We start from the raw sequence: 20802 nt of genomic DNA, 5'->3' as shown, positions 1-20802 counted from the left end.
AAGGCCTATGCCCGCACCTGTATCTTTTTGGAGGGTGGCAGTCCACAAGGCTTTTATCTCTCTTGCCTAGTGTTGAGCGCGAATTTTCGAAATGCTAATTTTTACCACGAATATCTGCACTTTGCGATTTCGCGAATATTTAGAATATAGTGATAAATATTTGTAATGACGAATATTCATGTTTTTTTCATGGGAATTTTTATGGGAAATATGGCCCCCACATATTGCCCACATCCAGAGTCAAACAGAGTCCACAAACCATCTACAAGAACACAGAACATAACCATTTCTCGCTCACGGAGCCCTATGATACACTCTTTAGGTCAATCATTCTCTTGTTTATATAGACTGCAGTTTAGCTGACATTAACACATTATTCTGAGAGTGGTCTACAACATCCTTTTTCACACCGCAAAATTGTGCACGCCATATTAAGGATGAAGTGGGAAACCTTTGTCAAATAAATTCCCACCAGCTCTTCAAATATTTTATTTTTCTTCAATTTTCTTTTATGTTTTTATGAATAATAAACGTTTTTTTGTTGCCTGATGAATTTGTGATAAAATCCAGACATGTATTTTTTCCTGTTGACAAATCACCAATGTTTATAAGGTAAAAAGGGGACATATCAGTTTTATACCCTAAGCTAGTGTTATCCAACCAGTGTGCCTCCAGCTGTTGGAAAACGACAAATCCCAGCTTGCCCGGACAGCCGAAGGCTGTCCGGGCATGCTGGGAGTTGTCGTTTTCCAACAGCTGGAGGCACAATGGTTGGAAAGCACTGCCCTAAGCTAGGGGCATATATAGATGACTTAAAGGGGTTATCCACCATAAGGTGACTTTAGTACGTACCTGGCAGACAGTAATGGACATTCTTAGGAAGGATCTGTGCTTGGGGATAAATGGCTATGTTGTGAGATTACCATAACACTGTGGCTAACTTTTTGTGAACTGGTATTTCCTGTTTGAGTTTTCTTCTTTTGCCTACAAATCCCATAATTCCCTTTTCCTCCCTTCCACACATCACCCACCCCACCCATTGAAACATAAATGAGCTGCATCCATTCAAAAGACCTGCGGTTTTCAATCAGGGTGCCTACAGCTGTTGCATTAGATGCAGATTGATCTCTCTCCCACCAAGCGATCCCTCCACCCATTGAAGCAGACAGGCTCCCTGTCATCAGCTGACTAGTGATGTCAGGTCTCGGCGGCACTGCAACCTGGGAAAAATCTGAGACAGCAGTCATTTGTATGCTGTTAAAAATAAATATTGGAGTGAAAATCACAGAAGAATTGTGAGAAAACCGTCACACACAGGTACAGACACTATATTGTGAATTACACTAACTTTACAGCCCCTGTAGCACAGTCAAATAAAAAAAAATCCTGGAATACCCCTTTAAATGGGTTGTCCACCATCAGGTCATTTTAGAACGTAGCTGTCAGACAGTAATGAACATGTTTAGGAAGAACAGTATAAGTGTAAGAAAATGTAAAAGAAAAAAATGAATGTATTGTATTAATAATAATAATAAGAAGAAGAAGAATGAAAATAATAATAATAACAATAATAATAAAAAATAAATAAAAGTATAACAAAATACATAATTGGAATCCTTATAATTGTAAGAATATGAATATGTTCTATATGGTACACAGTCACTGCTGAAATGTGGCATAACCTAGAAATTGCCTGGAATCTTGAAGAGTTCAGCTTCGGCTGTCTGGGCATGCTGGGATATGTAGTTTTGCAACAACTGGAGACACACCAAGTTCAAAAACACTTGGTTAAAAGATAACATCAAACCAACAAATCATGTAGCTTTCCTTTTGACAGCTTGCAATAAATCTATTATACAACAGAAGAAACTTCACTAGTGCCCTCGGCTGTCCGGGCATGCTGGGAGTTGTAGTTGTCTAGGGGCAATGGCTGGAGACACACTCTTTGGAAAACACTGGGTTAAAAGATAACATCAAGTCAACATATCATGTAGCTTTCCTTTTGACAGCTTGTAAGAAATCTGTTATACTACAGTACAATATTATCTATATAAATACATAGAATAAGATAAAATAAAAAAAGAAATAAAACAAAGGTAGTATTGTTTAATAATTTTTTTTATTGTTGCAGTATATCTTTTTTAATTTTTTTATTTTTTTAATTTCATTATATGAAGATTAGAAACACATATAAACATTTTCCCCCGAGCCCAATTCCCCAACCCAACCCACTACCAGCTAGGATGCCTCCCCCCACTTCTTCCACACAATTTCTATTTTCCGTCCCATCTTTTTTCCTCGATAATATATAGCCTCAAATCTTCTCATATGTTCTATTTCCTTCTGCCACTCAACACAACATGGACCCCCATGTGCGAACCATCTCCCCAGAATCATTATTCTAGCCATTCCAAAGACCTTGATTACAATACAGTGGTCCCTCAACATACGATGGTAATCCGTTCCAAATGGACCATCGTTTGTTGAAACCATTGTATGTTGAGGGATCCGTGCAATGTAAAGTATAGGACCATGGTCTACAACCTGCGGACCTCCAGATGTTGCAAAACTACAACACCCAGCATGCCCGGACAGCCAACGGCTGTCCGGGCATGCTGGGAGTTGTAGTTTTGCAACATCTGGAGGTCCGCAGGTTGAAGACCACTGGTATTGGAGGTTATACTCACCTGTCCCCGCCGCTCCGGACCGTCACCGCTCGTCACCGCTGCCCTGGATGTTGCCCTCCATCACTGTCACCGCGTCCCCGGGGTGTCCCCGACGCTCCGGCAAGGCCTCTGCTTCCCCGGCATCCTCGCTCTCCATCGCCGCCATCACGTCGCTACGCACGCCGCTCCTATTGGATGACGGGACGGCGTGCGCAGCGACGTGATGATGACGATGGAGAGCGCCGACGATGCAGAGGATCCCAAAGAGGACGTGCCGGAGCCCCGAGGACAGGTAAGTGATCGTCAGCGGAGCACACGGGGCACCGTAAACAGCTATCCTGTGTCAGCTGAAGCAGTCTGCGCTGCCGGATAGCCGTTTATGCGATGGCCCCGACATACAAAAGCATCGTATGTTGATGCTGCCTTCAACATGCGATGGCCTCTGAGAGGCCATCGTATGTTGAAATGATCGTATGTCGGGGCCATCGTAGGTCGGGGGGGGGGGGGGTCACTGTACTATTCTTCTCCTGCTTCCTTAATCCTATCCCTAAGATGGCGATTTTGATATCAAACATTATCTTTATTCCCAATTTCGCCTCTACTGTTTTATATACCTCCATCCAGATCGAGCACAGTTTTGGGCATACCTACACCATATGAGACAAATCTGCTCCTTCCATGTAACACTTTGGGCACTTTGAATCCACTCTTTTTCCTATCCTGTGTAAGAACCCCGGTGTATACCGAATCCTATGTATCAATTTTATCATAGAAATTTTATGATTCATATTTAGGAATGAGTGTGCAATGTTGGAAAACACTTCCCTCCATTCTTCCCCTTCTATCTGACCCACCTCTTGCTTCCATTTATCCCTACTTTTTGGAGGAGATTTTTCCAGGGAAGATTTAAAGGGGTACTCCGGTGAAAACCTTTTTTCTTTTAAATCAACTGGTGGCAGAAAGTTATACAGATTTATAAATTACTTCTATTAAAAAAATCTTAATCCTTCCTGTACTTATTAGCCGCTGAATACTACAGAGGAAATTCTTTTCTTTTTGAAATGCTCTCTGATGACATCACAAGCACAGTTCTCTCTGCTGACGTTATAATAATAATAATGCTTTATTTATTGTTGTCCTTAGTGGGATTTGAACCCAAGTCCTCAGCACTACAAGGCAGCAGTGCTAACCACTGAGCCACTATGCTGCCCTTAGCATACATCTGCTATGCACGGTTGCTAAAATGGACAGAGATATCAGCAGAGAGCACTGTGCTCGTGATGTCATCAGTGTTCCAAAAAGAAAGGAATTTCCTCTGTAGCATTCAGCAGCTAATAAGTACTGGAAGGATTAAGATTTTTTAATAGAAGTAATTTACAAATATGTTTAACTTTCTGCCACCAGTTGATTTAAAAGAAAAAAGGTTTTCACCGGAGTACCCCTTTAACCAATCCCTTCTATACATTACCCAGTACTTTTGTAGAAGAGGACTGAAGCCCAAATATATAATCCATTAACTCATGTCTATTTATTACCCATTTATTACCCATTGGGATTATTTTTCTCCTTTTCAAATGTGCTTTTAATTTGTAAATACAAAAAATAATTATTCTGATTTATATTAAATTGCCGATTAAGCGTTCTCCACTCTTTTAACATGTTCTCTACCACTAAATCTTTAACTCTACCCCCATTTTCTCCCAATCTACATCATACTCTTTCAATTTCCTCATTTCTGGAAAATATATTATATCTTTTTTAAAAAGACTATTCACACCACTTAGTGGTTCGAGTAAGGTATGACAACCACTATAAGACTGCATAAACGTTATTATAATAGTGATATATTTTACTGGGATATCTACACCTTTGGAACTACAGGTTTAGTCGTACCTTTTTTTTGTACTACTTTTATTTTTTCCTATATATTTAATTAATACATGATCCAATAGGAAAAGGATCCGATTGTCAAAGAAATCCGGCAGTTCACATGGAGATCGAAATATAAAAATTCTACTTTATTGTCACTTTAGCCTAAAAGGACATAAGGGACTAATGTGTATTAAAAACCGAATACATGTTTATTTCCTCTATATATCCTACAAATGAATAAATGGTAGACTTAACTTGATATCAAATAATATAATCTTAATTGAAGTCCCAAAAAACAGTAAAACCAAAACAAGAAGAAAAAATACACCCTATAGCGCACTCCCAATCAAATATAACAATCTTTATTAGAATCATTACAAAAAACATATACAACATGTTTAATCAGACAAAATCCCATTAAAGGCATTTTAAAAGACACATAAGTGACCTCCCACAACAGGGAGAAGCCCCTAGGACCCCTCCCAGGACACCTGTATATATCTGTGTCCAACACTGCCTCCACATATAAAGAAATGGCTCCATGCAATTGTATAAATACCTGAATACATGAAAATTGTACTGTCCTACCCCCACTATCAAAAACAGTTTTCAATATACGACCCCACGCGTTCCGTCACCTACAGGTGACTTCCTCAGTCTTCCTTTTTTATTAGAGCTGAGCCTGCTTGTGTTTAACCCCTTAAGGACCGGAGGTTTTTCCGTTTTTGCATTTTCGTTTTTTGCTCCTTGCCTTTAAAAAATCATAACTCTTTCAAATTTACACCTAAAAATCCATATGATGGCTTATTTTTTGCGCCACCAATTCTACTTTGTAATGACATCAGTCATTTTGCCCAAAAATCTATGGTGAAGCGGGAAAAAAAATCATTGTGCGACAAAATTGAAAAAAAAAACGCTGTTTTGTAACTTTTGGGGGCTTCCGTTTCTACGTAGTACATTTTTCGGTAAAAATGACACCTGATATGTATTCTGTAGGTCCATACGATTAAAATGATACCCTACTTATATAGGTTTGATTTTGTCGGACTTCTGGAAAAAATCATAACTACATGCAGGAAAATTAATACGTTTAAAATTGTCATCTTCTGACCCCTATAACTTTTTTATTTTTCCGTGTATGGGGCGGTATGAGGGCTCATTTTTTGCGCCGTGATCTGAAGTTTTTAACGGTACCATTTTTGCATTGATAGGACTTATTGATCACTTTTTATTCATTTTTAAATGATATAAAAAGTGACCAAAAATGCACTATTTTGGACTTTGGAATTTTTTTGCGCGCACGCCATTGACCGAGCGGTTTAATTAATGATATATTTTTATAATTCGGACATTTCCACACGCGGTGATACTACATATGTATCTGATCTTCTATGTTGATCACTGGTTTCTCATAAGAAACCAGTGATCAACGATTCTGCCGCATGACTGCTCATGCCTGGATCTCAGGCACTGAGCAGTCATTCGGCGATCGGACAGCTAGGAGGCAGGTAGGGGCCCTCCCGCTGTCCTGTCAGCTGTTCGGGATGCCGCGATTAGCCGCGGCTATCCCGAACAGCCCGACTGAGCTAGTCGGGAACTTTCACTTTCACTTTTAGCCACGCGGCTCAGCTCTGAGCGCGCGGCTAAAGGGTTAATAGCGCGTGGCGCCGCGATCGGCGCTGCGCGCTATTAGAGGCGGGTCCCGGCTTCACTATGACGCCGGGCCCGCCATAATATGACGCGGGGTTACTGTGTAACCCCGCGTTATATCAGAAGAGCAGGACCAAGGACGTACCGGTACGTCCTTGGTCCTTAAGGGGTTAAAGGGGTACTCCGCCCCCTCAATGCAAGTCTATGGGAGGGGGCGTGATGGCCGTCACGCCCCCTCCCATAGACTTGCATTGAGGGGGCGGGGAATGACTTCACACGCGGGCGGAGTTGTGATGTCACAATCTTCCGTTCCCGTGGTCGGGAGGAATTAGCCAGAGAGCCTCCAGCGCTTCCGAAAGCAGTTACAGGTGGGCGCTGCTTGCTATATTGCGGGGGTCCCCAGTGGATAGGGGATAAGATGTCTAGGGGCGGAGTACCCCTTTAAGTAAAGCACAGTAAAATCACATATAAAAAGCACATAGAACACTGCAAAAAAAATAAAAAATTAATAAATATATATATATCCAATATTCATAGTAGGATTTGTGTTTATTTCCACTAGCACATTTATGTAATATTTTTGTAATAGCTCAATATGAAAACGAAAAATTCACAAATAAACAAATACAAATTTTTCATAAGCACCATTTTTGTTTAGTGTTTTAACATGGGACTTCCTCTTGCTGTTGTATGATTAAGGAGCCTTCTCGTGTCGGCATCTTCTAAAAAAGCTGAATAATTTACAACAAAGAAACCCAATAATTAAAATAGCATCTTTTGAAGAGTTTGAGGGGGAAGTTGGTGAAACACGTATGAGTAATATGGATTGTGTAAGTGGCTCTTAGGATATGGTATATTATATCAGCGGAAGAAGAGGAGTGATTTATTGTGTTGTGATATGTATATCACTATAGATGACGTTTACCGTTGTGTTTATTTCTACAGGGGCTGCAGCTTGACTTCTTTTTAACTCAGCTTTATTGGGGCAGAGCTGTCAACTATGACTACAGCTTAGATATAGCACCTACTGGGACTCTGGAGTAGTCTAAGAAACACCACTGCCTTATGACTGGTTCAAGTTGCTGTTTCTTCCCTCTGCAGCTCTGCCGCCCCAGATTGACTGCTGTGTAGAAACACAAGCCCTTCCCTAGCTCACCACTCAGTACATAAATATGATTTTCATAACAGATTGGTGGTGGCAGCTAGAACTACATAGATCTCATAGACAAGGGATTCCCACAACCAATACATAGTGGTGCATTGACTTAAGGAGGTACTCTGCCCCTCCAAAGGATAGGGGATAAGATGTCTGATCGCCTGCGATCTTGGCTGTGGCACCCCAGACATTCGGTGCACGGAGTGAACTTTTCTCCATGCCGGATGACTGGCGATGCGGGGAGGAGGCTTGTGAGGTCACAGTCATGCCCCACTTGTCCATGCCCCCTCAATGCAAGTCTATGGGACTGCCATCACGCCCCCTCCCATAGACTTGCATTAAGGGGGCGTAACAAAGATGTCACGAGTGGGGTGCGGCCGTGACATCATGAGCCTCCGGCGCTGCACCCGATGCTCTAAACGAATGCCGGGTGCAGCAGAACCCCACGATCAGACATCTTATCCCCTATCTTTTGGATAGGGGATAAGATGTCTAGGGGCGGAGTACCCCTTTAATAACTATGAATGGGAGTTGCCTCTGATTAGGAGTGCTCATTGGTTCCAGTAAGCCCCAGTCTTTTCTAATGGAAATAACAAAAACTGACCATTCTGCCACTATATTGATGGTATCGAACACCAGTCTTTTAGAACTGGGCATGATAATATTTAAAAACAATAGGTGGCTTAGTAACCGCAATACTTATTCCTGGACATCCGCCTTTAGCACAGTATAGGGGTTAAAGGGGTTCACCAATGCTCAGTGTTTGGAACAAACTGTTCCGATTGCTGGAGCTGGTGCTGGGAGCTCATGAGGTCATAGCCCCACCCCCTCATGACATCCCACCCCATCCCCGGGCGGGGTGTGACATCATGAGGGGGCGGGGCTATAACGTCCCGGCGCCAGCTCCAGCAACCCCTTTAAGTTTAGCACCCCTACTGCAAGCAGAAGAGATAATTAGCATACCATTTACATCAAATTTACATAAATAATAGCAAAATAGGTCATCCCCCAAAAGTGTCATCCCCCAAATGACACCAACACTCTTCTTTATTTTTATTTTGCAGACCAGAAGAGATCTCAACAATTTTTGTATATGTTTCTTGAAAATAAAAAGATTCATAGCTTTTTATCATTGTATAGTTTATTTTATTTTTACCCTTTTTTTTATACTTTTGAATAATCACAAAAGTAAATTTTAATGTTTCCTTTCCTTACATTGTACTGTCTTTAACTCTACAGCCATAAAATGAATCGTCCCGTTTTACATAGAAGCATCTCCCTATGATGAGCTGATTGGCTTCAATCTGTGGGGTAACCTGATAAAAAAAAAAAACAATTTTCATATACCTAAAGCACCCTCACAGGGGAATGAAGCATGTAATACAGTTATAACATAAATTGTTTCACTGTCCATAGACTGCACAGGCTAAGGACGAGGGTCCTGAACTTACACACCATTACATAATAGGATATTTAAAAAATATATTTTTTTTATAATTTAGACAAACTCTTAATCTTAATATTACTACCACTTTAAGATGGAATAATAAGTGGAAGGAGCTTCTAATCAGCTAAAGACAACTCATTTTAAGGCAGTTATAGGAAACATTAAGGGAGTTCCAAGCCCAGGGTAGTTCTCTTTCTCTCTTCCCCTCTCCTGCACATAGCACATGGTAAGCCCCACCCCCAATTCCTGTGTTCCATCTTGCAGTGATTTTTGCCAGTGACAGTTTTCCCCTACCAACAAACACCTAGTTAGCTAGAGCTATATTACGGGTTAGATAGGCACTGTTGGATTCAAAATCTTTTTATATGTTGTACTTCTTGGCAAAACATTAACCTTTCTAATATACTTCATAAGAACACTTTATTTTCTCATTATAGAAGTAATGGCTTATAAAAAAAATAAAAAAAACACCCCTTACCATCCAGAACACAATCCTGTCCGGCTGCAGCATCATCTTTGGCATGGAAAAAGTCTAGTTAGTGAGGGTTGGACTAGCACTCTTCTGTGCTCACTCCTGTCCTATCAGACTGCAGCAGGGAGGAAGGGGTTACAGAGCAGGCGGCAGTGATTGGATGAAGAGTTTCAGCACTCAGGGAGGAAGATAAGTCATGCAGAGTGAGTACATACCCCCACAAAAGCACAAAATGACAAACCAAGTGAGCAACAGATAAAAGGTATTTGTGAGAGAAATATAGGTGCTAGACACATACAATTATATGTATATGAAAATGATTAGTAAATTAGCACTATATATAATTTTTTGTTTTTGTGGTATATGACAGGTAGGATTTAAGGAGTCCTTTTCGGTAAATGAAGTAATTTACAAATATGTTACAGATCACATAGGCTATCTTATTGACGGAAGTTGTCTAAAACAACAGGGACCATTCAAGATAACATCCACTTTACTAAGACAATAAGAAATGCCACATACATGGAAAGAAGGTTCAAGAATCATGTTACTCCATATTGGTAATACAATCAGTATAGTTACATCTAGGAGCCGGCATCTATGGAGGATTTGCAGGATCAGCAGCTCATGTCTTATAACAGCGACTATAGGACACCTTTAGTGTTTTGCAGAATTTAAATATTTAAAAAAAGTTGAAAAATTAAATAAAAAGAAACAGGAAACGGTGAAACTGCAACTTTCAGGGGGTAAAAATTTAACATTTAACCAACTTATGGTTTTTTCGTGTTTTTTTTTTAGTTTGAAAAAATCGCAATGTAAAAATAAATCCATGGACAGTTTTGTTAATAAATATTAATTTGCCGTGAGAAAGCAGTCTTGTGGTTTTCCTTTATAGTCTTTGATGAATAATATGATAACTCACGCCGGCATCTTCTAAAAAACGAGAAGTGGGAATAGTTACAATGAAGAATCCTTACAATAAATATGGCATCTTGTGGAGAGCTGGAGGGGGAACGTGATGAAACAACATGAGTAACGTGGATTGTGTAAGTGGGTCATAGGATATGGTATATTGTCTCAGCGGAAGGAGAAGAGTGATCGATGTGATTGTCACCAAAATATCAACAGGATTGTTTATTGGTCAATCCCTGACAATATAAATTATTTTTTTGTACATCTACTGTATAATATGATATAATAACAATTAAAGGAAATCTGCAGTGAAAAAAACTATTTGGACCTCCCGTGTCTGATCGCAGGGGGTCCGAATTCTGGGACCCCCACGATCTCCTGCACAGGGCCCCAGCATTGCCACGGCTCTCCCGTGCAGCCGACTCACCTCCTCCATGTATCTCTATGGGAGAGGCGGAGACGCAGCGTTCGTGCCTCCCCTCCTATCCCATTGAGCTGTATGGAGGGCGGCGTGTCTGTTGAGTTCAGTGAGCTCGACGCTACGCGCATTAGCCGGGACACAGAGCGGCAATGCCGGGGCCCTGTTCGGGAGATCGCGGGGGGTCCCAGCAGTCGGACCCCCATGATCAGACACTTATCCCCTATCCAGCTGGGACCCACCACAATATCCTGAACGAGCCCCTACATGCTCCATTCATTTCTATGGGAGTGCCAGAGATGCCCTAGTACAGCACTCACATATCACTAAATTTCCACCTCTATGTTCATACTGAGGAAATTCTGCAAGAAGAATTCAGACGCCGAATTCTATTCCGTCTGATGATTGAACATTCTTCTGGCAGAATCTGCCGGTAACAGCCATGGAACTTTATTTTTCCGGACTAAATAAGTTTGATGCAAAATTGTCATGGAATTTATGAAATTGTGATTGTGATGTCACAGTCATGCCCCCTTGTGATGTCATACCACGCCTCCTCCATTCATGTCTATGACTTATTCTGCTAGGTAAATGCGGCACAGCCTTAGGCTATGTTCACACAGCAGAATTTCCAGGCAAAATCTGGCAGAAAAAATCTACGGAATCCTGCTGCACTTGGCAGAAAAATTCTGATTCCGCCCTTTTTTTTTTATTTTTAGAAAGAACTGAAATGTCAAGTCTTTCTGCGGAATCTATTTAGAAATGTATTTTCACCTATGGAAACGGCACATTTACATGTTCTGCTGGAGCTCGCTATTTGTGGAACATGTGTGAACTTGGCTTTAGACTCTCTAGTGTTAGGTTTGGCTAAAATATCTAAAGCTAAATTTGGGTTCTTTTTGGCGCATGTCCCATTTTAAGCCACACCATCCATATCATGTAGCCACGCTCCCTCTTTGATCAGCCACGCACCTTGTTGAGTGAGCCGCAATGAATGTCTAAAACCGAGAAGTTCATGACGAATCGAATCACTGTAACTTCGCCCATCTCTAAACACGGGTATAACATTCAAAATAAGAGAATGTCTGTATATGGCCAACCATTATATACATACAGTCATGGCCGTAAATGTTGGCGCTGCTAACATTTTTCAAGAAAATGAAGTATTTCTCACATAAAAGGATTGCAGTAACACATGTTTTGCCATACACATGTTTATTCCCTTTGTGTTTATTGGAACTAAACCAAAAAAGGGAGGAAAAAAAGCTAATTGACAAACTCCAAAAATGGCACGTTTTCAAAATTGTGGAAAAATAAGATTGTTTCAAGCATGTGATGCTCCTTTAAACTCACCTGGGGCAAATAACAGGTGTGGCCAACATAAAAATCCCACCTGAAAGCAGACAAAAAGGAGAGAAGTTCACTTAGTCTTTGCATTGTGTGTCTGTGTGTGCCACACTAAGCATGGACAACAGAAAGAGGAGAAGAGAACTGTCTGAGGACTTGAGAACCAAAATTGTGGAAAATATCAACAATCTCAAGGTTACAAGTCCATTTCCAGAGATCTAGATTTGCCTTTGTCCACAGTGCGCAACATTATCAAGAAGTTTGCAAACCATGGCACTGTAGCTAATCTCCCTGGGCGTGGACGGAAGAGAAAAATTGATCAAAGGTGTCAGCGCAGGAGAGTCCAGATGGTGGATAAGCAGCCCCAAACAAGTTCCAAAGATATTCAGGCTTTTCTGCAGGCTCAGGGAGCATCAGTGTCAGTGAGAACTATCCTTCGACATTTAAATGACATGAAACACTATGGCAGGAGATCCAGGAGGACCCCACTGCTGACACAGAGACAAAAAAGCTACATTTTGCCAAAATAACCTTGAGTAAGCCAAAATCCTTCTGGGAAAACGTCTTGTGGACAGATGAGGCCAATAAAGAGCTTTTTGGTAAAGCATATCATTTTGTTTACCGAAAATGGAATGAGGCCTACAAAGAAAAGAACACAGTACTTACAGTGGAATATGGTGGAGGTTCAATCGAATGTGTGCAAGGCGTCATGAATAGAGATGTCGCGAATTGTTCGCCCGCGAACAGTTCCTGGCTTAACAACTTAGCATGTACGCGTTCGCATCGCCGGGCGAACATATGTGAAGTTCGATTCGCCCCCTATACTTTAACATTGCAGTAAACTTTGACCCTGTGAGTCAGAGTCAGGAGACACATTACAGCCAATCAGCAGCAGTCCCTCCCTTCCTGAACCTCCTACCTCTTGCATGGAGGCCATTTTACCCTCATTCGGCATGCTGCAGGCTTAGGAAGTGGAGGGACAGAGAAGCTGCTCCTGCTGTATAGGGAAAGCGATAGCTAGGTGGTGTATTCAGGGTCCAGTTTACTCCTAAAGCACTAGTGTAACATCTGCTTCAAGGACAGCACCCAAAAAAGCCCTTTTTAGGGCTCAAATATCAGTCTGTGTGTCTTGCAACAGCTGGAGGCAGCCTGGTTGGGAGGGAACCGCTGGTTAAAAGGAGTAATCCAGTGTAAAACTTAAGTTCTTTCAAGCAACTAACTACAGTATTAAAAGGGCTATAAGTTCAGTCCGTGTGTCTTGCAACAGCTGGAGGCACCCTGGTTGGGAGGGCACCGCTGGTTAAAAGGGGTACTCCAGTGTGCAACTTAAGTTCCTTCAAGCAACTAACTACAGTATTAAAAGGGCTATAAATTCAGTCCGTGTGTCTTGCAACTGCTGGAGGCACCCTGGTTGGGGACCTCTGCTTAAAAGGGGAACTCTGCTGGCAACCTTTTTTGCTCATTGTCACACTAGTGCAAATCACATTTGGTGTGACAGTTGTTCAAATAAATAAAAAAAATACATTTTTTGGCTGTGAAATAAAACCAGTGCTGCCTAAAGGGGGGCTCTAACTATGTGCTGCCTAATATGGGGGAATCTATGTGCTGCCTAAAGAGGGGCTCTATGTGTTGCCTAAAGGGGGGCTCTAACTATGTGCTGCCTAACATGGGGGAATCTATGTGCTGCCTAAAGGGAGATCTAAATATGTGCTGCCTAAAGGGGGCTCTATGTGCTGCCTAAAGGGGGGCTCTAACTATGTGCTGCCTAATATGGGGGAATCTATGTGCTGCCTAAAGGGGGGCTCTAACTATGTGCTGCCTAATATGGGGGAATCTATGTGCTGCCTAAAGGGGGGATCTAACTATGTGATGCCTAAAGGGGGGCTCTATGTGCTGCTTAAAGGGGGCTAAAGCACGTTATTCCAAAGAATTTAGGAATAATAGATGATTTATGCCGTTTATGGATTAAAACCAGACTCTGCATAAACTATGTAGTTTTCCATGGGAGTTTTGCCATGGATCCCCCACCAGCACGCCACAGTCCAGGTGTTAGTCCCCTTGAAACAACTTTTAAATCACTATTGTGGCCAGAAAGAGTCCCTGTGGGTTTTAAAATTCGCCTGCCCATTGAAGTCAATGGCGGTTCGCGACCATTTGTGGAAGTTCGCGTTGGCCGTTCGCGAACCGAAAATTTTATGTTTGCGATATCACTAGTCATGAAATCTGAGGATTACCAATGGATTTTGGGTTGCACTGTACAGCCCAGTGTCAGAAAGCTCTTGGGTCTTCCAGCAGGACAATGACCTCAAACATATGTCAAAAAGCCCCCAGAAATGGATGGCAACAAAGCGCTGGAGAGTTGTGAAGTGGCAGCAATGAGTCCAGATCTAAATCCCATTGAACACCTGTGGAGAGATCTTAAAATTGCTGTTGGGAAAAGGCGCCTTCCAATAAAAGAGACCTGGAGCAGTTTGCAAAGGAAGAGTGGTCCAACATTCCGGCTGAGAGGTGTAAGAAGCTTATTGATGGTTATTGGAAGCCACTGATTACATTTATTTTTCCAAAAGGTATGCAACCAAATATTAAGTTAGGGGTGCCAATAATTTTGTCCAGACCATTTTTGGAGTTTGGTGACATTATGTCCAATTTGCTTTTTTTCCTCCCTTTTTTGGTTTAGTTCCAATACACACAAAGGGAATAGACATGTGTATAGCAAAACATGAGTTACTGCAATCATTTCTGTGAGAAATACTTCATTTTCTTGAAAAATTCCAGGGATGACAACATTTACGGCCATGACTGTATATATATATATATATATATATATATATATGTTTTATTTAATATATATTTTTTCCATTTATTTATTTTATGGCAGATATCTTGAGAGAACTGTCGTTGTAACATTTGTTTTGCGGTATTAAAGTGCCTTTTTTGTGTCTCTCCAAAACCTCTTCCTGATCATTAATCACCAAAAAATGTTGCACAAGTGTGGGCTTTACATAGTTAGCACTTTGTCATAACATGCTGGCAGAGAAAACATATAAGGCTTTTTCTTTTCGCTGTGATTGTAGGAAGTCGTAAACAGTGAGTCACTTTCTGGATGAGGCACTCAGGTACAGTATATAAAGGGCCTGCGTCTCACTCAGGAACTCACACATCAGGAGAAAGTCTTAAGACATATAGACCTAAGGCGATCAAGAATGAAGAACCTGCTGCTCGTCCTGCTACTTTCTGTAGCTTACAGCTCAGCTTTCCCTGCAGAAGCTCCGGAGGAGAATGACCTCAAATATGCTGAAGTAAGTATATTACATATTCGTAATTATATTATAGCTTCTTATTGTCTTTTATATGGCTTTAATGGGAATGTATGTCATTGCTGTTATGTTATTACTACTAGTATGAAGAATATTCAAAATCACAAGTAAATATACAGGTATAGCAGAGTTGAGATTGAGGTTCATCGTAATTGATCACAATGAATTACTTGTTGATTTACTGGGTCTAAAAGAGGAACTATGAGCTTTAAATTGGGTTGTCCACCATATTAGGGAATTTTGAGTTAAAAGAAGTAGGTCGCCATCCAAGGCTCTCATTATCTGAATAGAAGAGCGGCTACAAAGAGTTTCCTAGTATGTTCCTGACTTCAATGAAAACAGTGTAATGCTTTATTTAGCCTTTAGGGGTGCTGTAGAAAAAAATAAACACTTGTTTATCACAGCTGCTTACTGGGGATCCTACCATTGAGACCTTCTAAGCATTTTATTGGGACAACCCTCTAATAAAAAATAAATAAAAGGATTTTACTATCCCGATTTTTTTCTGACTACCCTCTTTGTGGTGAATGAGAGGCTGCTGAGTATGTCCGTATACACAGAACCCTGTCAATTACGCATATGTGGAGTGCGGGTAGACAGGAAGGGTACCCCCTTCGTGGAAACAGTGGACTAATTTTCATCAAAATATTTCATCCCTCTTAGACATTGGATAGTTGACAAATCCACTTTAAAAATCAATGGATAACCAAAGGCAACCATTGTTGCAATGTTTGTTTTCTCTACAGCGCCGCTGCAGGTCAAATGGAGAATGGCAGGGCACTCATTAAAATAATGTTTTTTTTCTCTCTTCAATCAGTGACTATCCAAAATATTGTATATCATAGGGTACAACCCCTCTAAGATAGTGTCTACTATAATATTTTAAAAGCAAAATCCCAAGGCCTCATCCAATATTTCTTGGGAAACAAGTAGTTTAGTGATGCAGCCTCTTTAGGGTCTCAGATATGGTAGTGTGCACTAAGGTAGATTAATGGATCATTGGGTGCAGTATGTGGCCTCATATTTATTCAATTACATCCCATTATCTCTATTTTAGGAATATCTGAAGAAATATTATAATCTTAAATCAAATGGAATCCGACTGTCAAGAAAGAAAGGCGAAAACCCATTTATTCTAAAAATCAAGGAAATGCAGCAATCTCTTGGTCTACAAGTGACCGGACATCTGGACGCAGAAACCATTGAAGTGATGCACCAACCTAGATGTGGCTTTGTAGATGCAGGAGAATACAGCACATTCCCCGGTAACAGGGGATGGAGCAAGAGAGACCTGACTTACAGGTAAAATTAGAGGACTTTGTGGCTTTCTTCTGGTCATGTTCACAGTCAAGCATCTAATGTAATGTTCTTATTCCTCTTTTTCCAGAATAGTAAATTACACACCCGATATGCCCAGGTCGGAAGTAGACTATGCCATTCAGAGGGCATTCAAGGTTTGGAGTGATGTTACACCCTTGACTTTCACACGGATCTATGATGGGGTTTCTGACATCGAGATCTCTTTTGCTGCCCAAGGTAAGGTGCCAAACTTGTTGCATATATTAGTGAGGGTTCCTTAAACATGGAATTGTATAGTAAAATGTTCTTATTCTCGTTCACAGTCCATAATGACTATTACCCATTTGATGGCCCACATGGGACACTTGCTCATGCTTTTGCCCCTTCCGGTGGAATTGGTGGAGATGCCCATTTTGATGAAGATGAAGCCTGGACAAGTGGCTCTAATGGTAGGTCCCATTTTTCTTCTCATATAAGGAAGTTTTCTACATAAACTAAAATGTAAAGGCTGTCATCTTTGCTTTCAACTAATCTGACTTTGAGATGAACAAGCAATTTGAGGCCGGTTACTAGTCATACACTGCCTAACAACCACAGAGGACTGTTCTCAGGTGTCATATCCCTAGACACCAGTCTGCCTCAAACTAAAACTTAGTACAGACTTTGTATGGACTTTCCATGATTTACAATGAGATTTTTGGACTAAGAATTGGAAACAAATGTCTTCACTTATTGTCCTTATTTCCCAGCATCTTCTCATGCATGAAATCTCTTTATTTGCAGGTTATAACTTATTTCTCGTGGCTGCCCATGAGTTTGGCCATTCCCTTGGTCTCTACCACTCCAGTGATCCCAGTGCTCTGATGTATCCCACCTACCATTTTGTTGAGCCTAGTGAATTCCGCCTTCCTGAAGATGACATCAGTGGAATACAATCACTCTACGGTAGGAAAAGTAGAGGACAACCATCACTAGTCTGCTGTTCTGCACTTATGTTAGAAGATGTTAGGTACCTTCTGTTGCCCCTATACTATATTCTCATACATTGCTTAAAAAAGTATACCCTACAGTGCATAATACCAATCATACAGTATGGAATCCAAATAGCAGTGCCATGCAATGTCTAAGTTACGTGGATGCATAGCCTTTCAATGGAGAATGAAAGGAACCCTTGTGGTCTATGTCAGGTATAGGGGCAATATTTGATGTACGTGCTAGGAGATTACCCAGGACCTACACGAACATTGTCACTAAACATGATATGAACACAACATAAATTGGCCTCAAGTACAAGGCCATTTGTGGAAGCCTATCTTATATATCCCTAGGAGTGGTCTTGCCAACTTTTATGGGGGAAATTTGAGATTTGGGTCTGGATCTAAAAAAATTAACATTTTGTTAATATAAGTGAAGAGAATAGAGAGTCAAACCAGTTCCTCACAATACTAGAGCATCCTTAGGTGGACAGCAAAATAAGCCTTATTGATTAAATATCCCCTATGTACAATAATAGATACAAAGTGTACTATTAAATACTATATCAGCATGTTCCATATAGATGCAGAGTATGGGCTTAAAGTCTGTTTTGGCACAAGGAACCCCAGTCTAACAATGATCATGTCTGAGCTAGAATTTAGGGATTTACCAACCTCTATAAAGGTTCAGAGTGATGAAGACCATGGAAAAAACACTTAGGAACTATTCAATTATTGAGTTATATAAGTCATAATTTATACCATTATATTGATACAGGAGCAAGAACCGCCCCCGAAGAGCCAACTGTCCCAGCAAAGCCAAGTGAACCAAGCACCCCGTCCTCCTGTCTGCCAAACACCACATTTGATGCTGTGACAACTCTTCGTGGAGAAATCTTATTCTTTAAAGAAAAGTAAGTGATCTATTTATCAAAATAGTTTATTAAACCCCCTTAAATCCCAAACAGTATACAAAGAGAACTATCCCACAGTACAAGCAATTCTTTAATGCATATTTCTCCTTCGCAGTGCTTTCTGGCGCCAAATTTCCCAGAATTCAGAGGTTGAGCATCATTTAATCAAGGCTTTCTGGCCATCTCTACCAAACCACATCCAAGCTGCATATGAGTACCAGGACAGGGACCAAGTTCTTGTCTTCAAAGGTATTACGCATTTAATATTTCTTTTTATAATTCTTTCATTATTTGTGACAGATATGTATGAAATTGATAGATACAGGGTCTGGATAGCATTGGTAGGAAACAATTGAATAAATTAATAGATGACAATAACTGGAAAAATGGATAGATTTGAAATAGATAGCTGGTTAGATAGATAGATAACAAGATAGATATATAGATAGATAGATATGAGATAGATAGATATGAGAGAGAGAGAGATAGATAGATATGAGATAGATATGAGATAGATAGATAAATATGATATAGATATATAGATAGAAAGATATGAGATAGATATGATATAGATAGATTATAGATAGATAATTAGATATGAGCAATAGATATATATGAGATAGATAGATATGAGATAGATATGATATGATATAGATAGATGATAGACAGATAGATACTTCAATATGCATAATAGTCAGAATAATAATCGTCATATTATTCACTAGTAATAAAACACAATTTATACATTTTCCTAGGTGCCAAATACTGGGTCATTAGTGGTTATGAAGTCACAAAAGATTCTCCTAAGAGTATATACGATTTGGGCTTCCCACGGACAGTCAGAAGAGTTGATGCTGCCGTCTATGATGAGATTTCTGCAAAAACATATTTCTTTGTAAATGACCAATATTGGAGGTAACATTCAAAACCAACCAAAACATTACACACATTAGAATAAGTAACACATTGTCTCTATATAGTTTTCAAAATGTTTTTACATGATGTTAACTGTAACCCCAATTGTTTCTGAAGTTACGATGAGAAAAAACAGAGTATGGACAGCGGGTTCCCTAAAAAAATTGTAGACAACTTTCCTGGTCTGACCAAGATCCGTGCGGCTTTCCAGAAAAATGGTAAGACAAAAAATACATATTTTTTACATTTTATCTTTCTTGAAATGAATATCATATTAATATATATATATATATATATATATAGAAATAATGGGTCAAGGGGAGCACCGTGCACCAGGATTCCAGATCCGCCCGGGTGCCAAGCTTCAGGAACCGACCAATTCCCAAGTAATATGTAGAATCAAGTAGAAGCGGCACACCAGTTTACCCGTGAAAGCGTGGGTTTATTCACACATCTGTGCAAAAAAGCTACGTTTCGGCTCGACAATAGAGCCTTTCATATGCTTGAGAAAGGCTCTATTGTCGAGCCGAAACGTAGCTTTTTTGCACAGATGTGTGAATAAACCCACGCTTTCACGGGTAAACTGGTGTGCCGCTTCTACTTGATTCTATATATATATATATATATATATATATATATATATAAAGATACAACTACTACTACTAATAATAATAATTATTATTATTATTAATAATAATAATGTTATGAATATCACCAGTAGTTAGATTACCAATAAGGTTACATATTTTCTAATAATAATAATATATAAGTATTTAACTAATAATAGGCACTTATGTTTTTAAATTAAAGGGCGGGGGGGTGCTCTTATATTAAGCTCTGGGGATGTCATAAAGAGGATAGGACAATGTTACCTAGAGCCGATTTATTATTACTATCATATTTTCCTATAGTTAGAAAACACGTGAAAAAAAAATTCCAGGTGAGTTTGTGAAGAGCTGCAATGTAAAGCATAGGGAACAATGACACAAGATAGCTCATCATTTCATAAGATAGAAGATACATTTTAAAGCCCCTAAAGGTGTTGAGATAAAAAGAAAAGGTGGAATGAGTGTAAATAAATGTAAATGTGTATATTAAATATGTGATATTAATATATAATTCATATTTTATTATGTTTAGAATTTCTGTACTTGTTTGATGGACAACGCCAATTTGAATTCAGTTCTGCTAAGAAGAGAGTCACCCGCATACTGAAGAATGACAGCTGGATAAAATGTAGCAGTAGCAAGGCCAAAAGCCTTAAAAAACTTTTTAAAATTTAAATTATTATTCCCATTGAATTTGTTTTTCTTATTTAAATTTATTTTTTTACCTGTATTAAGTGATGATATTTTATACAGTATTTGTGCTCATAGAAAAGTTGGTATTTTAATATTTATTTCTGTTGTTCATGATCTGTGAAAGACATTAAAAAGATTTTTT

General features: G+C 39.9%; 1 protein-coding gene across 1 annotated transcript in view; it reads left to right on the top strand.

Annotated features, from left to right (window-relative positions):
- Positions 1 to 20802, top strand: part of LOC130358388 (matrix metalloproteinase-18-like) — a 36301-nt gene extending 15499 nt beyond the window's left edge. The window contains exons 2-11 of the mRNA XM_056561574.1: positions 15015 to 15239; positions 16315 to 16559; positions 16645 to 16793; positions 16880 to 17005; positions 17340 to 17501; positions 18309 to 18444; positions 18560 to 18693; positions 19200 to 19359; positions 19477 to 19577; positions 20500 to 20802. Coding sequence (XP_056417549.1) covers positions 15144 to 15239; positions 16315 to 16559; positions 16645 to 16793; positions 16880 to 17005; positions 17340 to 17501; positions 18309 to 18444; positions 18560 to 18693; positions 19200 to 19359; positions 19477 to 19577; positions 20500 to 20642 — 1452 coding nt within the window. The 5' untranslated portion in view covers positions 15015 to 15143 and the 3' untranslated portion in view covers positions 20643 to 20802. The remainder of the gene's footprint in view (positions 1 to 15014; positions 15240 to 16314; positions 16560 to 16644; positions 16794 to 16879; positions 17006 to 17339; positions 17502 to 18308; positions 18445 to 18559; positions 18694 to 19199; positions 19360 to 19476; positions 19578 to 20499) is intronic.

Source organism: Hyla sarda, chromosome 2 (assembly GCF_029499605.1).
Source record: "Hyla sarda isolate aHylSar1 chromosome 2, aHylSar1.hap1, whole genome shotgun sequence".
NCBI classification, from domain to species: Eukaryota; Metazoa; Chordata; class Amphibia; order Anura; family Hylidae; genus Hyla; species Hyla sarda.
Note: the sequence above shows the minus strand (reverse complement) of the source record. Positions and strands in the feature narration are given on the sequence as shown.